Here is a 27,576-nt window from a genome sequence, read left to right on the forward strand (position 1 = left end):
TAAATATAAATTATACAGAAATTCTTTCTAGGTATTTACCTAAGAGAAATTATAATATATACATAAATGTTTACAGTATATTTATTCATAATAGTCAAAAGCTGGAAATATCCCACATGTCCATTAACTGATGAATAGTAAACAAATTATGGTACATCCATGAAATGAAATACCAAAATACGGTTAGGCGTTTCTTAAAATAAATTAAGTCTGAAACGTAACAATATAGATGTATTTCAAATGTATTAGAGTATGTGAAAGAATCCAGTCACAAAAAGCTATATTTTGTATAATACCATATATATGATATTCTAGAAAAGACAAAAGACTAGGGACATAAATCAGGTTGGTAGTTGACGTGGACTGGGGGTTGGTGGTAGAGATTATAAAATATCAAGTGGGAACTTTGTAGGTGATGAAAATATCCTCTATCCTGAATACTGATCAAACCCATTAAAGTATATATGATGAATTCTATGTAAATTACATCTCAGTAAAATTCTATGTAAATTATATCTCAATAAAATTTAATTTTAAAAGTTGCTGGCCATAACAGTTACATGTAAAAAATGAAACTGAACATTTTCTAGCACCATATACAAAAGTAAACTCAAGATGGATTAAAGACATAAATATAAGAATGGATACTATAAAACTCCTAGAGCAAAACATAGGCAGGACATAAATCATTGTAATAATTTTTTGGATCCATCTCCTAAAGCAAAGGTAACAAAAGCAGAAATAAACAAATGAGACCTAATTAAACTTAAAAGCTTTTGCACAGCAAAGGAAACCAACCACAAAACTATAAGACAACCTATTGAATGGAAGAAGATATTTGCGAACGATATGACTGATAAGGGGTTAATATCCAACATATACAAATAGCTCATACAACTCAACATCAAACAACAAAAAAAACAACCTTGTTAAAAAATGGTTAGAAGACTAATGAGAACCTACTGTATAGCACAGGGAACTCTACTCAATGCTGTGTGGTGACCTAATGGGAAGGAAATCTAAAAAAGCAGGGGTATGTGTATAACTGATTCACTTTGCTGTAGAGCAGAAAATAACAGAACATTGTAAAGCAACTATACTCCAAAAAAAAGTTTTTAAATAAAGGGCAGAAGAATTGAATAGACCCTTTTCCAAAGAGGAAATGCAGATGGCCAACAGGCATGTGAAAAGATGCTCAACACTGCTAATCATCAAGGACATGCAAATCAAAACCAGAAAGAGATATCACCTCACACCTGTCTGAATGGCCATCATCAAAAAGTCTACAAATAACAAATGTTGGCAAGGATGTGGAGAAAAGAGAACCCTAGTACACTGTTGCTGGTATTTTAAGTTGGTGCAGCTACTACGGAAAACAATGTGGCGCTTACTCAAACAACTAAAAATAGAACTACCATATGACCCAGCAATCCCACTGTTGGGTATATATTTGAAGAAAATAAAAACACTAATTTAAAAAGATATATGCACTCCAATGTTCATAGCAGCATTACTTCAATAGCCAAGATATGGAAGCAACTTAAGTGTCCATCAACAGATGAATGGATAAAAAGAATGTGGTATAAATATATATAATGAAACATTATTCGGCCATAAAAAAGAATTAAATTTTGCCATTTGCAATATGGTGGATGGACCTAGAGGGTATTATGCTTAGTGAAATAAGTCAGACAGAGAAAGACAAATACTCTATGTTATCACATATGTGGAATCTAAAAAACAAAACAAATCTAAATAACAAACAGAAACAGACTCATAGATATAGAGAACAAACTAGCAGTTACCAATGGGGAGGAGGAGGTAGGGAAGGGCAAGACAGGTGTATGGGATTAAGAGTTACCAAATACCATGCATAAAATAAATAAGCAAAAAGGATATATTATACAGAACAGGCAAATATAGCCATTATTTTGTAATAATTTTAAATGAAGTATAATCTATAAAAATATTGAATCCCTATGCTGCACACCTGAAACTAATATAATATTGGAAATCAACTATACCTCAATAAAAAACAAAAGAGGAGAGTAGAATAAATCAAGTACACCTTCAGTTTAGATGTAGGATTTAATACAGTATTAATTTCTTGGCTATTTTTTGAACTTAGCTTTAAAAACATGTATCTTGTAATAAAATGGTTGCCAGACTTTAATGTGCACAAGAATCACCTGGAGGGCTTCTTTTTTGGCTCAGCAGCCATGGCTCACCGGCCTAGCCGCTCTGCGGCATGTGGGACCTTCCCGGACCGGGGCACGAACCCGTGTCCCCTGCACTTGCAGGCGGACTCTCAACCACTGCGCCACCAGGGAAGCCCCTGGAAGGCTTCCTAAAACACAGAATAAGTCAATGAAACTATTCTATACGATACTGTAAGGGTGGTTATATGTTATACGTTTGTCAAACTCTATAGAATGTAAACAACTAAGAATGAAACCTAAACTCAACTAGGGACTCTGGGTGATGATGATGTATCAATGCAGTTTCATCGATTATAGCAGATTTACTGCTCTGGTGGAGGATGCTGCTAATGGGGGGCTGTGTGGAGGCAGGGAGTACCTGGGAGCTCTCCGAACTTTCAGCTCAATTTTGCTGTGAACCTAAAGCTTCTCTAAAAACAGAAAATCTATTTAAAAAACAAAAAATAGAGGAGGAGCTTCAAGATGGCGGAAGAGTAAGACATGGAGATCACCTTCTTCCCCACAAATACATCAGAAATACATCTACATATGGAACTGATCCTATAAAACACCTACTGAACACTGGCAGAAGACCTCAGACCTCCCAAAAGGCAAGAAACTCCCCACGTACCTGAGGAGGGCAAAAGAAAAATGAAAAAACACAGACAAAAGAATAGGGACGGGGCCTGCACCAGTGTGTCCCTGCACAGCAGGAGCTGTGAAGGAGGAAAGGTTTCCACACACTAGGAAGCCCCTTCGCGGGCGGAGACTGCGGGTGGCGGGGCGGGGGGAAGCTTCGGAGCCACGGAGGAGAGCACAGCAACAGGGGTGCGGAGGGCAAAGCAGACAGATTCCCGCACAGAGCATCAGTGCTGACCAGCTCTCACCAGCCCGAGAGGCTTGTCTGCTCACCCACAGGGACGTGTGGGGGCTGGGAGCTGAGGCTCGGGCTTCAGTCGGATCCCAGGGAGAGGACTGGGGTTGGCGGCATGAACACAGCCTGAAGGGGTTAGTGCGCCACGGCTAGCCGGGAGTGTGCCCGAGAAAAGGTCTGGACCTGCCGAAGAGGCAAGAGACTTTTTCTTCCCTCTTTGTTTCCTGATGCGCGAGGAGAGGGGATTAAGACCGCTGCTTAAAGGAGCTCCAGAGACGGGCGTGAGCTGCGGCTAACAGCACGGACCCCAGAGATGGGCATGAGACGCTAAGGCTGCTGCTGCCGCCACCAAGAAGCCTGTGTGCGAGCACAGGTCACTATCCACACCTCCCCTCCCGGGAGCCTGTGCAGCCCGCCACTGCCAGGGTCACGTGATCCAGGGACAACGTCCCGGGAGAACGCACGGCGTGCCTCAGGCTGGTGCAATGTCACGCCGGCCTCTGCCGCCGCAGGCTTGCCACGCATCCGCACCCCTTCCTCCCCCCGGCCTGAGTGAGCCAGAGACCCCGAATCAGCTGCTCCTTTTTAACCCCGTCCTGTCTGAGCAAAGAACACACGCCCTCAGGTGACCTACATGCAGAGGGGGGTCCAAATCCAAAGCTGAACCCGGGGAGCTGTGTGAACAAAGAAGAGAAAGGGAAATTTCTCCCAGCAGCCTCAGGAGCAGCAGATTAAATCTCCACAATCAACGTGATGTAACCTGCATTGTGGAATACCTGAATAGACAACAAATTATCCCAAATTGAGGAGGTGGACTTTGGGAGCAACTATATATATATATATATATATATATATATTTTTTTTTTTTTCCCTTTTTCTCTTTTTATGAGTGTGTATGTGTAGGCTTCTGTTTCTGATTTTGTCTGTATAACTTCACTTTTACCATTTTTCCTAGGGTTCTGTCTGTCTGGCTTTATTTTCGTAGTTTTTTTTGTTTTTCTTTTTTTTTTTTTTGCGGTACACAGGCTTTTGCGGAGCACAGGCTCCGTACGGGCAGGCTCAGCCGCCATGGCTCAAGGGCCTAGCCACTCCACAGCATGTGGGATCATCCTGGACTGGGGCACAAACCTGTGTCCCCTGCATCAGCAGGTGGACTCTCAACCACTGTGCCACCAGGGAAGCCCCTTTCTTTTTTAGTATAGATTTTAGTACTTGTTATCATCGGTGGATTAGTTTTTTGGTTTGGTTGCTCTCTTCTTTATTTCATTCTTTTTTTTTATTACTTAAAAAACATTTTTTTTAATAATTAGTTTTTATTTTATTTTATCTTCTTCTTTCTTTCTTTCTTTTTTTTCTCCCTTTTATTCTGAGCTATGTGGATGACAGGCTCTTGGTGCTCCAGCCAGGCATAAGGGCTGTTCCTCAGAGGTGGGAGAGCTAAGTTCAGGACACTGGTCCACAAGAGACCTCCCAGTTCCATGTAATATCAAACAGTGAAAATTTCCTCGAGATCTCCATCTCGATGCCAAGACCCAGCTCCAATCAATGACAAGCAAGCTAAGGGTGCTGGACACCCTATGCCAAACAACTAGCAAGACAGGAATACAACCCCATCCACTAGCAGAGAGGCTGCCTAAAATCATAATAAGGCCACAGACACCCCAAAACACACCACCAGACGTGGACCTGCCCACCAGAAAGACAAGATCCAGCCTCATCCACCAGAACACAGGCACTAGTCTCCTCCACCAGAAAGCCTACACAACCACTGAACCAACCTTAGCCACTGGGGACAGACACCAAAAACAACAGGAACTACGAACCTGCACCCTGCGAAAAGGAGCCCCCAAAACAGTAGTTAAGCAAAATGAGAAGACAGAGAAATACACAGCAGATGAAGGAGCAAGGCAAAAACCCATGAGACCCAACAAATGAAGAGGAAATAGGCAGGCTACCCGAAAACGAATTCAGAATAATGATAGTAAAGATGATCCAAAATCTTGGAAATAGAATTGAGAAAATACAAGAAACGTTTAACAAGGATATAGACGAACTAAAGAGCAAACAAACAATGATGAACAACACAATAAATGAAATTTAAAATTCTCCAGAAGGGATTAAAAGCAGAATAACTGAGGCAGAAGAACGGATGAGTGACCTTGAAGATAAAATAGTGGAAAAAAATATCACAGAGCAGAATAAAGAATAAAAGAATGAAAATAATTGAGGACAGTCCCAGAGACACCTGGGAAAACATTATACACATGAACATTCAAATTATAGGGGTCCCAGAAGAAGAGAAAGAGAAAGGGACTGAGAAAATATTGAAAAGATTATAGTGGAAAACTTCTGTAATATGGGAAAGGAAATAGCTAATCAATCTAGGAAGCACAGGGAGTCCCATTAAGGATAAACACAAGGAGAAAAACACCAAGACACATATTAATCAAACTATCAAAAATTAAATACAGAGAAAAAATATTAAAAACAGCAAGGAAAAAACAAAAAACACACAAAGGAATCCCCATAAGGTTAACAGCTGATTTTTCAGCAGAAACTCTGCAAGGCAGAAGGGAGTGACAGGACATATTTAAAGGGATGAAGGAGAAAAATCTACAACCAAGATTACTCTAACCAACAAAGATCTCATTCAGACTTGATGGAGAAATTAAAAACTTTACAGACAAGCAAAAACTAAGAGAATTCAGCACCACCAAACCACCTTTACAACAAATGCTAAAGGAACTTCTCTAGGCAGGAAACACAAGAGAAGGAAAAGACCTAAAATAACAAACCCAGAACAATTAAGAAAATGGGAATAGGAACATACATATCGATAACTACATTAAATGTAAATGGATTAAATGCTCCAAATAAAAGACATAGACTGGCTGAATGGATACAAAAACAAGACCCATATATATACTGTCTACAAGAGACCCACTTCAGACCTAAGGACACATACAGACTGAAAGTGAGGGGATGGAAAAAGATATTCCATGCAAATGGAAATCAAAAGAAAGCTGGAGTAGCAATTCTCATATCAGACAAACTAGACTTTAAAATAAAGACTACTACAAGAGACAAAGAAGGACACTACATAATGATCAAGAGATCAACCCAGGAAGAAGATATAACAATTGTAAATATTTATGCACCCAACATAGGAGCACCTCAATACATAAGGCAAATACTAACAGCCATAAAAGCATAAATCGACAGTAACACATTCACAGTAGGGGACTTTAACACCCCACTTTCACCAATGGACAGATCATCCAAAATGAAAATAAATAAGGAAACACAAGCTTTAAATGATACATTAAACAAGATGGACTTAATTGATATTTGTAGGACATTCCATCTAAAAACAACAGAATACACGTTTTTCTCAACTGCTCATGGAATATTCTCCAGGATAGATCATATCTTGGGTCACAAATCAAGCCTTGGTAAATTTAAGAAAATTGAAATTGTATCAAGTATCTTTTCCGACCACAATGCTATGAGACTAGATATCAATTACAGGAAAAGATCTGTAAAAAATATAAACACATGGAGGCTGAACCATACATTACTAAATAACCAAGAGATCAGTGAAGAAATCAAAGATGCAATCAAAAGATACCTAGAAACCAATGACAATGAAAACACGACAACCCAAAACCTATGGGATGCAGCAAAAGCAGTTCTAAGAGGGAAGTTTATAGCAATACAATCTTACCTTCAGAAACAAGAAACATCTCAAATAAACACCCTAACCTTACAGCTAAAGGAATTAGAGAAAGAGGAACAAGAAAACCCCAAAGTTAGCAGAAGGAAAGAAATCATAAAGATCAGATCAGAAATAAATGAAAAAGAAATGAAGGAAACGATAGCAAAGATGAATAAAACTAAAAGCTGGTTCTTTGAGAAGAGAAACAAAATTGATAAACCATTAGCCAGACTCATCAAAAAAAAAAAAAAAGGGAGAAAATTCAAATCAATGGATTTAGAAATGAAAAAGGAGAAGGAACAACTGACACTGCAGAAATACAAAGGATCATGATAGATTACTACAAGCAACTATATGCCAATAAAAAGGACAACCTGGAAGAATTGAACAAATTCTTTCAAATGCACAACCTTCCAAGACTGAACAAGGAAGTAATAGGAAATATGAACAGACAAATCACAGGAACTGAAATTGAAACTGTGATTAAAAATGTTCCAACAAACAAAAGCCCAGGACCAGATGGCTTCACAGGCAAATTCTATCAAATATTTAGAGAAGAGCTAAGCACCTATCCTTCTCAAACTCTTCCAAAATATAGCAGATGGTGGAACACTCCCAAACTCATTCTAGGAGGCCACCATCACCCTGATACCAAAACCAGACAAAGATGCCACAAAGAAAGAAAACTACAGGCCAATATCACTGATCAACATAGATGCAAAAATCCTCAACAAAATCCTAACAAACAGAATCCAACAGCAGATTAAAAGGATCATACACCATGGTCAAGTGGGTTTTATTCCAGGAATGCAAGGATTCTTCAATATATGCAAATCAATCAATGTGACACACCATATTAAAAAATTGAAGTAGAAAAACCATATGATCATCTCAATAGATGCAGAGAAAACTTTAACAGAATTCAACACCCATTTATGATAAAAACCCTCCAGAAAGTAGGCATAGAGGGAACTTTCCTCAACATAATAAAGGCAATAAATGACAAACCCACAGCCAACATCATACTCAATGGTGAAAAACTGAAACCATTTCCAGTAAGATCAGGAACAAGACAAGGTTGCCCACTCTCACCACTATTATTCAACATACTTTTGGAATTTTATACCACAGCAGTCAGAGAAGAAAAAGAAATAAAAGGAATCCAAAGCAGAAAAGAAGAAGTAATGCTGTCACTGTTTGCAGATGACATGATACTATACATAGAGAATCCTAAAGATGCTACCGGAAAACTACTAGAGCTAATCAAAGAAATTGGTAAAGTAGCAGGATACAAAATTAATGCACAGAAATCTCTGGCATTCCTATACACTAATGATGAAAAATCTGAAAGTGAAATTAAGAAAACACTCACATTTACCATTGCAACAAAAAGAATAAAATATCTAGGAATAAACCTACTAAGGAGACAAAAGACCTGTATGCAGAAAATTATAAGACACTGATGAAAGAAATTAAAGATGATACAAATAGATGGAGAGACGTACCAATGTCTTGGATTGGAAGAATCAACATTGTGAAAATGACTATACTACCCAAGGCAATCTACTGATTCAATGCAATCCCTATCAAACTACCACTGGCATTTTTCATAGAACTAGAACAAAAAATTTTTAAATTTGTATGGAAACACAAAAGACCCATAATAGCCAAAGCAATCTTGAGAACAAAAAACGGAGCTGGAGGAATCAGGCTCCCTGACTTCAGAGTTTACTACAAAGCTACAGTAATCAAGACAGTATGGTACTGGCATAAAACAGAAAGATAGATCAATGGAACAGGAGAGAAAGCCCACAGATAAATGCAGGCCCATATGGTCATCTTATCTTTGAAAAAGGAGGCAAGAATATGCAGTGGAGAAAAGACTGCCTCTTCAATAAATGGTCCTGGGAAAACTGGACAGCTAAATGTGAAAGAATGAAATTAGAACACTCCCTAACACCATACACAAAAATAAACTGAAAATGGATTAGAGAGCTAAATGTAAGGCCAGACACTATCAAACTCTTAGAGGAAAACATAGGCAGAACACTCTATGACATAAATCACAGCAAGATCCTATTTGACCCACCTCCTATAGAAATGGAAATAAAAACAAAAATAAACAAATGGGACCTAATGAAACTTCAAAGCTTTTGCACAGCAAAGGAAACCATAAACGAGACGAAAAGACAACCCTCAGAATGGGAGAAAATATTTGCAAATGAAGCAACTGACAAAGGTTTAATCTCCAAAATTTACAAGTGGCACAGGCAGCTCAATATCAAAATAGGAAAAAACCCAAGCCAAAAATGGGCAGAAGACCTAAACACATTTCTCCAAAGAAGATATACAGACTGCCAACAAACACATGAAAGAATGCTCAAGATCATTAATCATTAGAGAAATGCAAATCAAAGCTACAATGCAATATCACCTCACACCAGTCAGAATGGCCATGATCAAAAAAATCTAGAAACTATAAATGCTGGAGAGCGTGTGGATAAAAGGGAACCCTCTTGCACTGTTGGTGAGAATGTAGATTGATAAAGCCACTATGGAGAACAGTATGGAGGTTCCTTAAAAAACTACAAATAAGACCTAACAAATGAAGAGGAAATAGGCAGTCTACCGGAAAAAGAATTCAGAATAATGATAGTAAAGTTGATCCGAAATCTTGGAGATAGAATGGACAATAGAATGGACAAAATGCAAGAATCAGTTAACAAGGACCTAGAAGAACTAAAGATGAAACAGGCAACGATGAACAACACAATAAATGACATTAAAAGTACTCTAGATGGGATCAATAGCAGAATAACTGAGGCAGAAGAACGGATAAGTGACCTGGAAGATAAAATAGTGGAAATAACTACTGCAGAGCAGAATAAAGAAAAAAGAATGAAAAGAACTGAGGACAGTCTCAGAGACCTCTGGGACAACATTAAACGCACCAACATTCGAATTATAGGGGTTCCAGAAGAAGAAGAGAAAAAGAAAGGGACTGAGAAAATATTTGAAGAGATTATAGTTGAAAACTTCCCTAATATGGGAAAGGAAATAGTTAATCAAGTCCAGGAAGCACAGAGAGTCCCATACAGGATAAATCCAAGGAGAAATACGCCAAGACACATATTAATCAAACTGTCAAAAATTAAATACAAAGAAAACATATTAAAAGCAGCAAGGGAAAAAGAACAAATAACACACAAGGGAATCCCCATAAGGTTAACAGCTGATCTTTCAGCAGAAACTCTGCAAGCCAGAAGGGAGTGGCAGGACATATTGAAAGTGTTGAAGGAGAAAAACCTGCAACCAAGATTACTCTACCCAGCAAGGATCTCATTCAGATTTGATGGAGAAATTAAAACCTTTACAGACAAGCAAAAGCTGAGAGAGTTCAGCACCACCAAACCAGCTCTACAACAACTGCTAAAGGAACTTCTCTAGGCAAGAAACACAAAAGAAGGAAAAGACCTACAATAACAAACCCCAAACAATTAAGAAAATGGGAATGGGAACACACATATCGATAATTACCTTAAATGTAAATGGACTAAATGCTCCCACCAAAAGACACAGATTGGCTGAATGGATACAAAAACAAGACCCATATATTTGCTGTCTACAAGAGACCCACTTCAGACCTAGAGACACATACAGACTGAAAGTAAGGGGATGGAAAAAGGTATTTCATGCAAATGGAAACCAAAAGAAAGCTGGAGTAGCAATTCTCATATAAGTTTTATATATATATATATATATATATATATATATATATATGTAATTTGCTTGAGTGCAGTGTTTTTTGTTTTCTGTACTGAATTCATTAGCATGGGTCGGTATAAAATTTAGCATAGGTCAATATGTAATTTGTAAACTAATAAGGTCTTAAAAGTGAGGAATTAAGTCTTTTAAATTTAATTATTTATTGCAAAGAGCAGAATAGCATACATAAACAGGTGCCTAAGGAAAACTTGTATTCTAATATGGAACTCTCATGAACACCTTTTTTTTTTCTTCTAACGGTATGATAGTAGGCCATTTGATTATTTTTATGGCTTTAACTTTACAACAATGAAATATTTGTAAATTTTAAAAAGTATTTTTCTTTATTTGATGCGGGTGGGATACTGGAGAAATGAAAGGTCAAACATCTATTGAGGAATCCATACTTGTCTATATATTGTGTACTTTTATTTCAAGAACTGATTTAAAATTCCTAAAAGGATGCTATAATAAGTTATTATGCCATTTTACAGACTGAATTAAGTGAATTTCAGGGAGGTATGAAACTTGCCTAAGGCTATCCAGCTACCAAGCGGTAGAAGTGAGAATTAAATCCAGGTATACCTATAAAAAAAAAAAAAAAAAAAAAAAAAAAAAAAAAGAAGGCGAGGGCAGCACCAGGGTATGGGGTTGTTAGTTTTATAGGGGTGAGTAATTTCATACGCTGATGAGTGGGAGGAGTATTCCAGCTATTTTGGGGAAGGGGTGGGGATTTCTAGGAATTGAGCCACCACCCACTTTTTGACCTTTATGGTCATCCTTGGAACTGTCGTGGCACCTGTGGGTGTGTCGCTTAGCTTGCTGATGTGTTACAATGAGTGTATACTGAGGCTCAAGGTCTAGTGGAAGTAGACTCGTCCGCCATCTTGGACCTATTTTGTTCTAATCAGTTTATGTTGTGTCCTCGGGCTATGTAATTCTTTTAAAGGTTGTGCCCTGCCCCCTTTCCTCCTGTTTCATATTGAATATATAATATTTACCAGAGTATGTTTTAATAATTAATACATGATATATTGTATAATTAATTTATATATCATATATATAATGATATCTATAGATATTTGTTCTAATAAGTCATTAAAAATAAATGAATTAAAAAAAAAAAAAGAGATATGGTTCACAGAGTGTAGATATGTATATCATGCCAGATACTTTAAGTTAGCCTGACAAAGTTAAAGTTAGCGAGTGTATCAAAAAAAGTTAATTAGAAAGGTGAAGGCAATGTCTGGCATTCCTATTCAACAAAATGTTAATCCCATTGAACCTTTCTTTCCTTTAAATATAAGTAACCTTAATACTAAAAAAAAAAAACAAAAAAAAAAAACTACAAATAGAACTACCATATGACCCAGCAATTCCACTACTGGGCATATACCCTGAGAAAACCAAAATGTTCATTGTAGCTCTGTTTACAATAGCCAGGACATGCAAGCAATCTATGTGTCCATTGGCAGATGAATAGATAAAGAAGAGGTGGCACATATATATGATGGAATATTACTCAGCCATAAAAAGAAACGAAATTGAGTTATTTGTAGTGAGATGGATGCACCTAGAGTGTGTCATATAGAGTGAAGTAAGTCAGAAAGAGAAAAACAAATACCGTGTGCTAACACATATATATAGAATCTAAAAAAAAAAAAAAAACAAAAACAAAAGGTCATGAAGAACCTAGGGGCAGGACAGCAATAAAGACACAGACATAGAGAATGGACTTGAGGACATGGGGAGGGGGAAGGGTAAGCTGGGACTGAGTGAGAGAGTGGCATGGACATATATACACTACCAAATGTAAAATAGATAGCTAGTGGGAAGCAGCCGCATAGCACAGGGAGATCAGCTCGGTGCTTTGTGAACACCTACAGGGGTGGGATAGGGAGGGTAGGAGGGAGGGAGATGCAAGAGGGAAGAAGTATGGGGACATATGTATGTGTATAACTGATTCACTTTGTTATAAAGCAAAAACTAACACACCATTGTAAAGCAGTTATACTCCAATAAAGATGTTAAATAAATAAATAAATAAAGTAGCTGGCCATAGTACCTAATAACTACAGGATCCTCATGGGATTATTATATCCTAGTAAACAGTACTGGTACAAAACTCCTCTTTGATATGTAAAGCCCTCTCATATGTTTAAAATATTGTACTTTTCCAAGACTACATGGAATGTTTATGAGTCTTCCAGTGAATAAACTGCAACTGTGATTCAGTTTCTTATTACATTCAAAATGTTTCCAACTATGCAAGGTAGTAGATTTTGCAAAGTGGGGGACTGTGTTATGATAGTGTTATAATTACTAAATCATCATCTAATGCTGGAACCATCATCAATTAGAGTATACTCTTGTAAGTGTTGTAAATGATACACCCCTGAGAGGTTCAAACATTAGAAACACAGTTTTTCACAGATATTCCTGTCAGGAGCCAACTACATTGGCCTATTAAATCAAGAAGTTGAAATAAATAAGGAAATAGAGCAAATGAATAAATTATAATGAACATATTTTAATTTATTTTAACGTTATACATTACTGATCTATGAAAAGTCTAGGGATTCATAAATAAGAATGCAGAAATAATATGTCCTCTGAGAAATTGAGATGAGAAATATGAATCTTTTTGAATTAAGGGGCTAAAAAATATAGGTAGCTCCAGGTTGTTGTTGCTGTTTGTTTTTTCATTCTTCTGTTTGTTTATAAACACCACAGACACCTTCTCCTAGGAGACACCTCTTTTTCCTGTACATGGGTGCTGTGGGGATCTGGGAACATGTCAACCATCTCAGAATACAGCTTCAGTCCAGGTGGTTTCAAAACTCATATCCACTTGCTTACGCTCTTACAAGTAACATTCAGAAACTGCATGCTACATACGCAATATTTCTAGAAACCTAGCAAATATCAACAATATAAAGAGTTTATTTATATCCAAATTGAAAAATACAATGAAAAAACAACACTGCACAGGCTCATATCTATATGCCATTCAGTTTGATTATTCATTTATGGGGCATCAACATTTAGTTTCCAAGTATTAAAAAGTTCTATTCATTTCATGTATAATATTATTGTAAAGATATTATAAATGGATTATTATATTGCATGTTGACTCTAACTCCAGCACTCATAATAATGATTTTTTTTTTTTTTTTTTTTTTCGGTACGCGGGCCTCTCACTGTTGTGGCCTCTCCCGTTGCGGAGCACAGGCTCCGGACGCACAGGCTCAGCGGCCATGGCTCACGGGCCTAGCCGCTCCGCGGCATGAGGGATCTTCCCGGACCGGGGCACGAACACGTGTCCCCTGCGTCGGCAGGCAGACTCTCAACCACTGCGCCACCAGGGAAGCCCAGGAAAAGGCTTTTTGAATGAGAGGCGGCTCCATATTTAGGAGATGGTAGAAGTAGTTCACCAGCACTGTACCTTGCTTCTAGTCTGCTATGGGAAAAGGGGTAAACTTGTGTAAGACACTGTTCTTGTTCTAACTAAACCTCTTTCCTTTCCCCTTCCTTCACAGGCATCAGGTCTTCATTGAGGTTTGAAGGCTAACACGCCTGTTCCTTATCATTCACAGGCTTTTCCACTAAAAAAAATTTGCACGACTAATCTTTTCTTTGTGTATGCTTCTTTGAGGCTCCAGCTAATACACTGAATGCTGTCTCCTCTCCTTGAGGTATAAAGAATCACTTACTATGGCACTATTTCTACTATGTCTTTACTATTACTAAGAATTGTTGACTATGAGCTATATTTCTACAACATTAAATAAAGTACAGATTGATTTGGAAGATCAAGAGGACAAAAAATTGATTTTAATTAAACCTGGACTAAACAGAATGACTTTTTTTCCCCCTAAGAAATGTATGAGATGATATTCTTGTCCAGCAAATAGAACCAATGACTCTATTTGTTAAGTTTTATGGTCAGTCCTAGATCCTCATTTTGACACTTGATTGTCACTGCAAAACCGTGTAGACATCACATAGAAGATACCAAAAGTGAAAATTTCATGGCCTTCCAGGTGTTTCCTAGTGAGGAAATCCTGATAATCCAGTTAAGGAAGGAATCCAGAATATCATTTAGGAAAGTGACACTTAACTGGCTTAAAATTTTTCTTTTTCGTTTTGGAGATGAACTGTCAAAACATCCAAAAATACCTAGAAGTTTAAAATGTGTTTTTATTTTCTTATTCCAATGTTTGCATTTATGTTTTAGGGGAAAACCATCACCAGATGTCTGGGTTTAACAAAAAAAATTGGCACTAATATTGTTTCTATTCAGTTGAAACTATAAGAAGTGAAAACTTACCTCTTCTGCATGTATTCCACATAGCTTGTTTCCTGACAAGAGTTTGTGTTTCAAGCTTTTATTCTGAAGAAAGAAACATAGTTTTATTGCTAAGAAGTTATAAAATATTAAAAATTTCCTTAAATATGTCAGCAGTATTTCTCTATGTCTTGTTCACAGATAAGTCCTTCATGATATGAGATGTAGTGGATTTGCAATAAATTGAGTTGAATCTGTAATGTAAAAGAATGTTTCCTTTATTTAATAAAAAATCTGACATATTAGCATTAACACATTTATTAGAAAATATGGAACTTTCTTTGGTCTTACATTTAACTCTGTTTTATTATATTCATGTATGTTGTCTTATAAAATAATTTTAGTTTCAAATGTGTAGTTGGTACTAGTTTCTTAAAGCACCCCTCTAAACAGCAAACATTTATTTCTACCATCATCTGGATGCTGGTCACCTTGGAATCTAGTCTAATATAGTCACAGACACTCTAGGGTCTGAATTTCCTTTAAATGTTATGGGTTTAGAGTCCACTTATATTCCTGACACCTGTGCACCTCAAAGTGCTTCTTGATGCTCAGAAACTATTTCTTCTTCCAGGCCTCAAAAGTGTACTCTATTTGCTGGACTTTCATAGAAAGAATGTTACTTGTTACTTTAGAAATGGAAGCAAAGTGTTAGCCATCTGAATCTAAACCCTTACAGTGAGTCAATTATATATCCCTCATTACACTCAGGCTTTTCTTTGTCCCATAACTGAGTACCTACTCTTCTTTTAGACAGGCAGGCTAAAGGAGAGCAGAAAACTTTGTAAAACCCACAGGATTTAGACTTTGTACTGTCTCTACAGGAGCAAACAATGTAATGGAAAGTACATCTCATATATAATGGCTCTAAAGAGAGTCAATTTGATGAGCATCATAAGCAAATTGAATTAAATTTATGCAGCGTGACTGAATAACTGAATGAATGAATACATCAAATTTAAGACTTCTTCTTCATCAGTACCTTTTTTTTTTTTTTTTTTTTAGGTTCCGTATACATGCGTTAGCATACGGTATTTGTTGATCTCTTTCTGACTTACTGCACTGTTACTGATGAACCTAGTGGCAGGACAGGAGTAAAGACATAGACATAGATAATGGACTTGAGGACACAGAGGGGAGGGAGAAGCTGGGGCGAAGTGAGAGTAGCATCGACATATATACACTACCAAATGTAAAATAGCTAATGGGAAGCAGCAGCATAGCACAGGGAGATCAGCTCAGTGCTTTGCAACGACTTAGAGGGGTGGGATAGGGAGGGTGGGAGGGAGGCTCAAGAGGGAGGGGTTATGGGATGTATGTATGCATATGGCTGATTCACTTTGTTGTGTGGCAGAGGCTAGTGTAGTATTGTGAAGCAGTTATACTTCAATAAAGATACATTAAAAATAAATAAATAAAATGTACAAAAAAAAAAAGACTTCTTCACACACAATTCTCACCTGATTATGCACACCATTTCCTATTTTATTTTCCTGTCATGCAGATAGTGGGTACAGCTGCCTCGGTTTGAAAGAATCCTTTGTCTAACTTTTCCTCCTTAGCTAAGAGTTGAAATTGTAAAAAACTTACTTAGAATTTTAATACCTTGAAATGTTTTACACAAATGAGGAGTTATCTTGATTCACTTAGTAATGTTTTTTTTGCAAATATTTGTACTCATTATACAACAAAACACAAGATTAAGGTTTTTAAAGAGTATTTAATGTACAGTATTCCTGTGTTTAAAAGCTCATAAACTATAATAACGAGATACATATTGATGTTCTAACTCTGCAGTGTTGCTCAGTCTGTAGGTTAAAAAAAATACCCTAAGTTTCCTTCTGTACATGTCTATTTATGATATTTTCGACATGTGTAATCTTAATATTTTTTCCATTAAAATTGTCTATTTTTCTTTTTTGATTTCTCTTATTGTTTTTGTACATAAGGGATATATCTTTACTATCTCTAGAGATCTGTTATTCACTTTGATTTTCATCATTTTTATGGCTATAGTTTTTTAGTGGAAAGATGGGTGAAATTCAAATAAGGTCTATAGTTTGTTTACTAATATTGTATTAATGTTAATTTTCTGGCTTAATAATTGTAGTATCATTGTATGATGTTACATTAGAGGTTTGGGGTAAAGGTACATGAGAACATTCTGTATTAATTTGCTACTCCAATGTTTGTAATGTCTTTTTGGATCTGATAGTTAAAGCACAAGCAAAAAAATAGCAAGTGGGACTGCATCAAACTAAATAACTTCTGCATAGCAAAAGAAACCATCAACAAGTAAAAAGAAAACCTACGAAATGGTGAAAAAAAAAGTTGCAAACCATATATTTGATGATAAGGGGTTAATATCTAAAACATGTAAAGAACTCATATAACTCAATAGCAAAAAAAATAATAATAACCTAATTAAAAAATGGACAAAGGACCTGAATAGACATTTCTCCAAAGAAGATATAGAAAAGGTCAACAGGTACATGAAAAAATCCTCAACATCACTAGTCATTAGGGAAAAGCAGATTGAAATGATAAAATATCACTTCATGCCTGTTAGAATGGCCATCATCAAAAAGACAAGAGATAAATGCTGGCATGAATGCAGAGAAAAGGGAATCTTTGTGCACTTCTGGTGGAATTGTAAATTGCTACAGCCACTATGAAAACAGTATGGAGGATACTCAAAAAATTAAAAATAGAACTACCATAAGATCCAGCAATTCCACTTCTTGGAATATAACCAAAGAAAAAGAAAACATTAACTTGAAAAGATATCTGTACAGCCCCCCCGCCCCACCCCGTGTTCATAGCAGCAATATTTACAGTAGCCAAGACATGGAAACAACCTAAGTGTCCACTGATGGATGAATGAACAGAGACGCTGTGATATATATGTATGTAAAACAGCCATTAAAATGAGGAAATACTACCATTAGTAACAACATGGATGAAATCTGAAGGAAGATAAGTCAGAGAAACTAAATTAAAAAAAACAAACTCACAGACTTATGATTACCAAGGTGAAGGGTACAAGGAGGGGTAATTGGAGGAAGGTGGTCAAGAGGTACAAATTTCCAGTTATAAGATAAATATGTTCTAGGGACGTAATGTCCAGCATGATAACTATAGCTAACACTGATGTATGATATATAGAAAAATTGTTAAGAGAGAAAATCCTAAGAGCTCTGATCACAAGGAAAATATTTTTCCTTCTTTCTTTCTTTGCTTTTTACTGTATCTATATGAGAAGATGGATGGGCTAAACCTACCATGGTCATCATTTCACAATATATGTAAATCAAACCATCATGATATATGCCTTAAATTATACAGTGATGTATGTCAATTATTTCTCAATAAAACTGGGAGCAGTTATCTCAAAATAGAAAGTTAAAATAGCTAAAAAATAAAATTAAGATAAATAAATAAAATTGAGACAAGATTAGTGAAGTACATCTAATATGAGGCCTTATGTGTTAACACAAACCATCCATACATGAGTAAATTTATTAGAAATGATAATAAAGTTAATAACATATCTCAGAATTGGTGTATGTAATCTATACTACTTAAAATTTGCATCTTCAGTTAAAAGTTTTTATTCCCTTTTTTCTTTTTCCTTATTTATTCCTTCCTTTCTTTATTTTTCTTTCTTTCTTTTCCTTTTGTTCATTCTGTTCAATGCTGAAGTGATAGATAAAGCAGTGAATATTTCTCTTCAAATATGTGTGATAGACTTGGACAATGCAACTGGATTAGCACAAGGAAGATTGTCCTGCATGGATATCCTGTGGCCACAACAAAAATGAGCAGTGATTATGTTGTGTGTCCACAGTCTGCTGTGGCAGTTGATAATTCTGGGCAACTGTGTAAACAATATGTTTCCATTAAGATAAATGTCATTTCCAGAGCTTAAGAATTAGACTATTTCACTATTTTGAAATAAATCCAGAAATGAGGATAATTAACTATAATCACCCATAATGGGGCCAATTGTCGGATACAAGGAAGACTTATCAAGGACCTTATTGAGATAGTTCTTAGCTGGCATGTTTTTCAGAAACATGGATGGCACAGAACATTGGAGAGGGAATGCTGATTCTCAGACAATTCACTGATTTAACCTTTCTACTCAACGTTAGTGATCATATTCTTCTTTAATCCCAGAAAGAATTGACTTGTTATCATTTAGGCATTAAGATCATAGTCTTGGGCTTCCCTGGTGGCGCAGTTGTTGGGAGTCCGCCTGCCGATGCAGGGGACGCGAGTTCGTGCCCGGGTCCGGGAAGATCCCACGTGCCGCGGAGCAGCTGGGCCGGTGAGCCATGGCCGCTGAGCCTGCGCATCCGGAGCCTGTGCTCCGCAACGGGAGAGGCCACGGCAGTGAAAGGCCCACGTACCACAAAAAAAAAAAAAAAGAACATAGCCTTTACAGTTTAATCAGACTTGTATCATTTTATCTACCTTCTAAACAATGGATCTCATCCCTATCAAACTTAATGGTACTTTTACAAGGTCTAAAATAACAATGTACACATGTAATTATGCCCCAAATGCTAGGATCCAATAATGATTATGCCTCGCTTGAGGGGACATAAGAAAAAGTAGATTAAAAGAATTATAAAACGTTTAGATGTCTGTTTTTCTTGCCTGTCATACTTCTACTATCCCTTCTTCTAATAACTGTACCTTGCTTTTTCTTGTGAAAAATATTTTTCCATGCTAATTCCACGTGGCTTGTGTGACACTAACTTTACCCACTCTATCAAGGCAAAGGATGAAACTCAAGCTCAGCCAATCAGAGGCTTGATCCAGAGTTGGTAAAGTTAACATAAAAGTTGCTGGTGAGACTCAAATATAAAACTCTCATTTTCAAGAATTATTGAGGAAAATGTGCTGAGGGTCATCACTATGTCAGAACTCACCTGAGACTGAATATAACATAGAAAAAGAACACACGAGTATAGAGAAATACTGAATTCTACTGATGTTCTTGGTCCTTCTCCCCTGTTCTACACTTGCCTGAAGCTAGTGTGTATACGCCTGGATTTTTCAGCTACATGCTTCTAGCACCAGCTGCTCTGTTCTCTTGACACCATACTTAAATCTTTTTTTCCACCTATCCCTACATAATCGTTAATTCTGTCACTGCCCTAAGATTCAGAGTAGCCACTCCCTCCAACAAAAAAAACAAACATCCAAGCTTATATCTAATACTCATGCTTATCAGGATGTGGGCAGAGAATATATCCACCTATTTTGGCTTCTCTAAATAAAAGGCAGGCTCTGCTTACTACCCACTAAAGGAATGTCTCCCAGTTGGATTCTGTACAAATTTGGGGTGGCTTAAAACAAATGTCCCTACAGCCTTCTTAGGAACCCAGCTTCTTGGGAATCTACCTAAAATGCCATTTAATATTCCCCTTATCTCTATGATAAAACTCAAACTCAAATCTGATAGTAACAAAATATTTTTAATAGTTAGATCTGCTAATCTAGCTTTGATTTTTGCCTGGGAACTTAAAACATCACATTTTCAGTATAGCTTACTTGGTAGCTCAAGCCCAACAGACATTCTGGGTTCCAAAACAGAAAGAGATATAAATCTCTATAATCTTGCAATACGTAAATGTAAAAATTCCAAAATTACTAGGAGTTTCCATTTTACATTGTTCTTTCAAATGAAATTAGGTATTAATCAGGATTTTTGCTTGCAAATAATAGAAACCAATAATGGCTAAATCAAGCAAAGCATGAATTTATTGTGAAGATTTCATGTAGGATAAAGAGAAAACTTGGGGAATAAGGTTCAGAAAATAGGCAAGAACCAAGTAGGAGGAGGTATCCATAATTATAAGACAGGAATAGTTACTGTGACAGTTGAATGAGAGGTTGTAAATCAGTGTACTTAATTACAAGGTGGGTTGATGAGGTCTCAATGAATTTTCATGGTAAAAGTCAAAATCTGGGGACACTTAGGATTGTCAAATATAATAAATAATGTAAATGTGTTTGTCACATTATTTTCTGGACTTAAATAAAATATATGACTGCTGCCAGGCAGCTGAAAACATGTGTTAATGTCTCCAAAGTGCAATCAGGTATAAACCAAAAGTAAAAACACCCGCAAGTCGTATTCAAAATAAAACCAGAGATTTCTGCGTCTCACTGCAGGAAGCATCTCCTATTTTAAAACTTCCTAAAACTGTGCATAAACCACTATATATGAATGCTTCAGAGCCACATTTGTTTCAATTTAAATGTGTTTTTAAAATGCCTGAAAAATGGACATGTCCTTTCAAATACGGTTGCAACTGGAAAACTTATAACCCATATAAAGAAAAGCAATAGAGTTTAGGGGTAAGATGTGACTTAAATACTTTGCTTCTAAAATATTGGCAGATGTTATAATATTTTATAAATTCCCTAACAGTCTCTTTCTGAGAACAGCTCAGGAAATGGATGGGTTACTGGACTGAAATCTAAACAATGAATGCGTATTTCATCAATTCTTGGGATGCACAATTTTTTCTCTTTTTAATGTTTCTAAAATCAGGACGTGATCTACAACATTATGCACTTTTCATTTAGTATTTATGGTTCCCTCTACCCCAAGAAGTTGTTAAGTCACAATCCACTTTAACGATTGATGACTCCTTAAAATTTAAAGATTATTTCTGTTTTAAAATAAGGGGTGAAGAGATCAATAAAGGGGAGAAACACTCAGCTGCATAGGAACTAGGGAAAATAAGAAATTTGTATAAGGTCTTTTTACTTATTCTAAGCCACACAGAAGGAAAAAGTAGAATTTCAAAATGGATAAAGATAAAATTGTCTATAAAATAGTTTCAAGTCGATAATGGAGAAAAAGGCCAAAGGGAATCAGCCACCTATATATATTAAAATAAAAATACAGAGCTTTAGGCCTTTGGTCAAAAAAAAAACCCTTAGATATTCTCTTTTAAATTATAGTAAAATATAATGTAGGCAGCAAGAAAGATACTTCGTTGAAAACCAAATATTTACACTACTTTTTAAAAATCATTCCTTTGTTTACATATAATGTTATGATTTAAAATCTATATGTGGACTCGTTTCTACTTTAATTAAGATTTACATTTTTACAGAAAGATTTAGAATTGAGTAGACATGAGTGATAGGATCATCCTATAAACACTTAAAACCACCCTACAGCCATGAAATTATCCAAGTGATGGCAGATACCCCAGATGAGTGTTGGCCTTGCCAACGTGAATTCTAAATTTGTTGCAGGTGTAACAAAAGTTTTACAAGTGCTCAAAGATTTCCTCATTGAGGTTATCTCAGGAACAGGTTGAGATACTGAACTTGGCTCTAACTCATTAGAAAATTTAAGAGTGATTCATGAGCGTTTTATTCTTAGCACAAAACTAGCTCTAATATCTAGTGTAAGTCCTTTAACCCCTAGACACTCAGTGTCAACATGTGTGAAATAATGAAGAATATCTCAGATTTCTTGCAGCTTCAGGACTACTGAGAGAGGACATGAGGGACGTGAGATGATGATTTTTTCTGATGTCAGTTACAATATAGTTATAATACAGTCCAATTTACCAAGTATAGTAATTATTCTCTGTGCCAGTCAGCACAGAGAATATCCCATACCTACAAGATCCCTTTTCAAATAGTATGGATATAATATGGCACAGTGGCTGGGCTCTTAGGACAGAACAACTGTATTTAAATCCCACTTTTTCATAAGCTCTGTGATTTTTGATGCATCTCGTAACCTCTGGTGCCTCTGTTTTTCCACTCATAAAATGAGGTAACTATCATGACAAATGGGGTGGTTGTATTAAGTGAGACGATATAAACAAAACATTTATAACATGACTGTCACATGGTAAGTGCTCAATAAATATTAGCTCTTATTATTCCAATAAAATTCAGTTTGTCTTGCAAAAATAGAGAATACTCTTTTTGATGATTATGACAGCATTCCAAGAAGATTCAGAGTTTTGGCATCTCAGTTTTTTTTTTTTTTTTTGCAATACGCGGGCCTCCCATTGCTGTGGCCTCTCCTGTTGCGGAGCACAGGCTCCGGACACGCAGGCTCAGCGGCCGTGGCTCACAGACCCAGCCGCTCCACAGCATGTGGAATCTTCCTGGACCGGGGCACGAACCCGTGTCCCCTGCATCGGCAGGCGGACTCTCAACCACTGCGCCACCAGGGAAGCCCTGGCATCTCAATTTTTATATATACTATTATTTTAGAAGATGACAGATAAGATTCTAGCTCTTGAGCCCTCTAATTTCTCATACAGATAAAAGTTTGTTGTGGAAGTCACTGCTCTCAGTAGTATTTCTCTTTATGTCTGATTTAGTCTTCCTTTAAAATAGACAATTCTCTTGGAAATAGAACCTGCTTCTGCTGTCATTAAAACCCCCTTCCCTTATCAGAGAGCTCTCATTCTAACGGGTTAAATTTTTTTGCTAAATATATGAAATGCCATTCATTCCAGAAATAACTTCATGAAAGAAAGCATTAATATTCTTTTTTTGTTTTTAATAAATGTATTTATTTTTGGCTGCATTGGGTCTTCGTTGCTGCACGCGGGCTTTCTCTAGTTGTGGCGAGCGGGGGCTACTCTTTGCTGTGGTGCACAGGCTTCTCATTGTGGTGGCTTCTCCTGCTGCGGAGCACAGGCTCTAGGCATGGGCTTCAGTAGCTGTGGCATGCGGGCTAAGTACTTGTGGCTCACGGGCTCTAGAGTGCAGGCTCAGTAGTTGTGGCGCACTGGCTCTGTGGCACGTGGGATGTTCCCGGACCAGGGCTTGAACCCATGTCCCCTGCATTGGCAGGCGGATTCTTAACCACTGCACCACCAGGGAAGCCCAGCATTAATATTCTTGTCAAGTTATACAAACTTTTTATGTACTAGTAATGGAGCTAAAACAATCCCTCTCTTCAACGAGTTCACAATCCATGAAGGAGTCTGACAGTGGCACTCAAAGTCTCTAGAGAGGCACCTACTCAGGGAATGATATTGAACTATCTTTAGAAGTGTAAAGGAGCAGCCAAATAATAAGAAATGGCAAAAGAGAGAGAATAGTATGTGTGCTAGACCACAGGATGCTCAAAAGAGTTGAGAGATAAGATGGGAGAGGAGCTTTGGGGTTAGTCAAACAGGGCCCTGTATGCCATTGAAGCCATGGCACTGAATGTTTAGCATGAAAGTCACATGATCAGATTTACTCTTTAGAAAAATAAAGTAGGAAGAATTTGGGATTTCAAATTCAGTAACATCTAAAGATTGTCACCATATAGGTTTACTTAGCAGTTAAGTTTTAGGCAATATTTTGTACAGAGAATTAAAAACTCATACAACTCAGTAACAAAAGAAAAAATCTGATTAAAAATGAGTGAGTTCTGATATGGTTAACTAATCTATGACAAAGGAAGCAAGAACATACAATGGAGAAAAGACACTCTCTTCAATAAGTGGTGCTGGGAAAACTGGACAGCTACAAGTAAAAGAATGAAATTAGAACACTCTCTAACACCATACACAAAAATAAACTCAAAATGGATTAAAGACCTAAATGTAAGGCTGGACACTATAAAACTCTTAGAGGAAAACATAGCCAGAACACTCTTTGACATAAATCACAGCAAGATCTTTTTTAACCCACCTCCTACAGTAATGAGAATAAAAACAAAAATAAACAAATGGGACTTAAAAGCTTTTGCACAGCAAAGGGAAGCATAAACCATAAACAAGACAAAAAGACAACCCTCAGAATGGCAAAAAATATTTGCAAATGAAGCAACTGACAAAGGATTAATCTCCAAAACTTACAAACAGCTCATGCAGCTCAATATTAAAAAAACAAACAACCCAATCCAAAAATGGGCAGAAGACCTAAATAGACATTTCTCCAAAGAAGACATACAGATGGCCAACAAACACATGAAAGAATGCTCAACATCACTAATCATTAGAGAAATGCAAATCAAAACTACAATGAGATATCATCTCACACCAGTCAGAATGGCCATCATCAAAAAAATCTACAAACAATAAATGCTGGAGAGGGTGTGGAGAAAAGGAAACCCTCTTGCACTGCTGGTGTGAATGTGAATTGGTTCAGCCACTATGGAGAACAGTATGGAAGTTCCTTAAAAAACTAAAACTAGAACTACCATACTACCCAGCAATCCCATTACTGGGTATATACCCTGAGAAAACCATAATTCAAAAAGAGTCATGTACCAAAATGTTCATTGCAGCTCTATTTACAATATCCAGGACATGGAAGCAACATAAATGTCCATCAATAGAGGAATGGATAAAGAAGATGTGGTACATATATACAATGGAATATTACTCAGCCATAAAAAGGAATGAAATTGGGTCATTTGTAGAGACATGGATGGACCTAGATAGTGTTATACAAAGTGAAGTAAGTCAGAAAGAGAAAAAACAAATATTGTATATTAATGCATGTATGTGGAATCTGAAAAAATTGGTATAGATGATCTTATTTATAAAGCAGAAATACAGACACAGATGTAGAAAACAAATGTATGGATACCAAGGGGGAAAGAAGGGGGTAGAATGAATTAGGAGATTGGGATTGACATATATCCACTATTGATACTACGTATAAAATAGATAACTAGTGAGAACGTACTGTATAGCACAGGGAACTCTATTCAGTGCTCTGTGGTGACGTAAATGAGAAGCAAATCCCCAAAAGAGGGGATATATATATATATATATGTATAGCTGATTCACTTTGCTGTACCGTATAAACTAACACAATATTGTAAAGCAACTACATTCCAATAAAAATCTTAAAAAAAGAATTAAGAAAAAAAAGACTTGGGGAACTGAATAGACATTTTTCCAAAGAAACATATAAATGGCCAACAGGTACATGAAAAGGTGCTCAACATTACTAATTATCAGGGAAATGCAAAACAAAACCACAAACCACAATGAGATATCACTTCACACCTGTTAGAATGGCCATTATCAAAAAGATAAGAGATAGCAAGTGTTTTTGAGGATGTAGAGAAAAGGAACTACTAGTGCACTAAAGCTGGGAATGGAAATTACTGCAGCCACTATGGAAAACAGTATGGAGTTTAAATAGAATTACCCTACGATCTAGCAATGCCATTTCTGGTATATATCCAAAGGAAATGAAAACAGGAGATAGAGAAGATATTCCCAGGTTTACTGCAGCATTATTTACAATAGCCAAGATATGGAAACAACCTAAGTGTCTGTCAATGGATGAATGGATAAAGAATGTATCATATTGAGTATAGATCTAGATGTTGGGTTGGCCAAAAGGTTCATTTGGGTTTTTTCCATTAGACCTTACAGAAAAAAACCAAACTTTCTGGCCAATCCATATATACACACATACATTTTGGAATATTATTCATTCATGAGAAAGAAGGAAATCCTGCCTTTTGCAACAACATAGATGGACCTTGAAGGCATTATGCTAAGATAAGTTAGATAGAGTAACACAAATACTGCATAATATCTCATATGTGGAATCTAAAAAAGCTAAACTTGTAGGAAAAGAGAGTAGAATAGTGATTACCAGGAACTGGACAGTTGGGAAAATGGAGATATTGGTCAAAAGATACAAACTTCTAGTTAGAAGATGAATAAGTTCTGGGGATCTAATGCACAATATTGTGGTCTATAGTTAATGATACTGTATTATATAATTGAAAGTTGCTAAGAGAGTAGATCTTAAATGTTCTCACCACAAAAAAAAGAAATGGTAATTATGTGAGGTGATGGGGGTGTTAGCTAATGCTATGGTAGTAATTATACTGCAATATATAAATGTATCAAGTCAACATGCTGTACACCTTAAACTTAGACAATGTTACAATTATTACTCAATAAAACTGGAAAAAAATCACTGAGTATTGAGTGTGTGTATTTAAACTAGCATTTGTTAAATGCTTATTTTGTGCCAGGTATTGTACAACGTGCTTTACATATATTATTTCATTGAATCTTTGCAGCAGCCCTACAGGCAAAACATTCTTAATCATTTCCATGTTAGAAATGACCAACCTGAGGCTTAATGACGTTATTTAACCTGCCCATGTTCAAGCACCTACTAAGTGGTAGAGCTGGGATTTGTCCAGGTTTAACCTGTACCAGAACCCATGATCTTCTGGTAGAAGTTTTCACTAATTCTCTGCTTGTGGAAAAACAAACAAACAAGCAAAAAACAATAAAGACAAGTCCTGGATTTCTACTGAATAATGCATGGGCAATAACCAAAATGTACATAAACATGGAATTAGTCTTTGAGTTTTTAATTCCAGACACATGCACTTTCACCAGCCAGTAAAACCCCTCCAGGCAATAAAATAAATTATGGTTTATAAACTAGCTTTGCCCCTAGAGCAGTAACAAGGCAAGGTAAATTTGTTGTGAAATCATTAGGAAAGATCAGCTAATTCACTTGTAATTACTCCTGAGAATATTCTCTTCCTGATTTGCCCAGTTAAGACTTGAACACCTGCCACCCTCTCTTTGCAATTCTGGGAATTCCCAGCCCAAAAAAGCCAGTTCATCCTAGGAATCCACCTGAGAGACTTATAGCAATTGAGTAAAACTCTGTTTTTGGAGTTTTACAAAAA

At 36.6% G+C, this 27,576-nt stretch overlaps 1 protein-coding gene and 1 long non-coding RNA gene across 3 annotated transcripts in view; one reads left to right on the forward strand and one right to left on the reverse strand.

Annotated features, from left to right (window-relative positions):
• The window catches only part of LOC125965190 (uncharacterized), a 259,474-nt gene that overhangs the window by 128,411 nt on the left and 103,487 nt on the right, over window positions 1–27,576 (forward strand). The gene's annotated exons all lie outside the window — the stretch shown is intronic.
• Window positions 1–27,576, reverse strand: part of LUZP2 (leucine zipper protein 2) — a 450,167-nt gene that overhangs the window by 108,427 nt on the left and 314,164 nt on the right. For both annotated transcript variants that reach the window (XM_033409574.2, XM_033409579.2), the window contains exon 6: window positions 14,883–14,945. In XM_033409574.2, the coding sequence (XP_033265465.1) occupies window positions 14,883–14,945 (63 nt within the window). The remainder of the gene's footprint in view (window positions 1–14,882; window positions 14,946–27,576) is intronic.

Source organism: Orcinus orca, chromosome 8 (assembly GCF_937001465.1).
Source record: "Orcinus orca chromosome 8, mOrcOrc1.1, whole genome shotgun sequence".
Lineage (NCBI taxonomy): Eukaryota > Metazoa > Chordata > Mammalia > Artiodactyla > Delphinidae > Orcinus > Orcinus orca.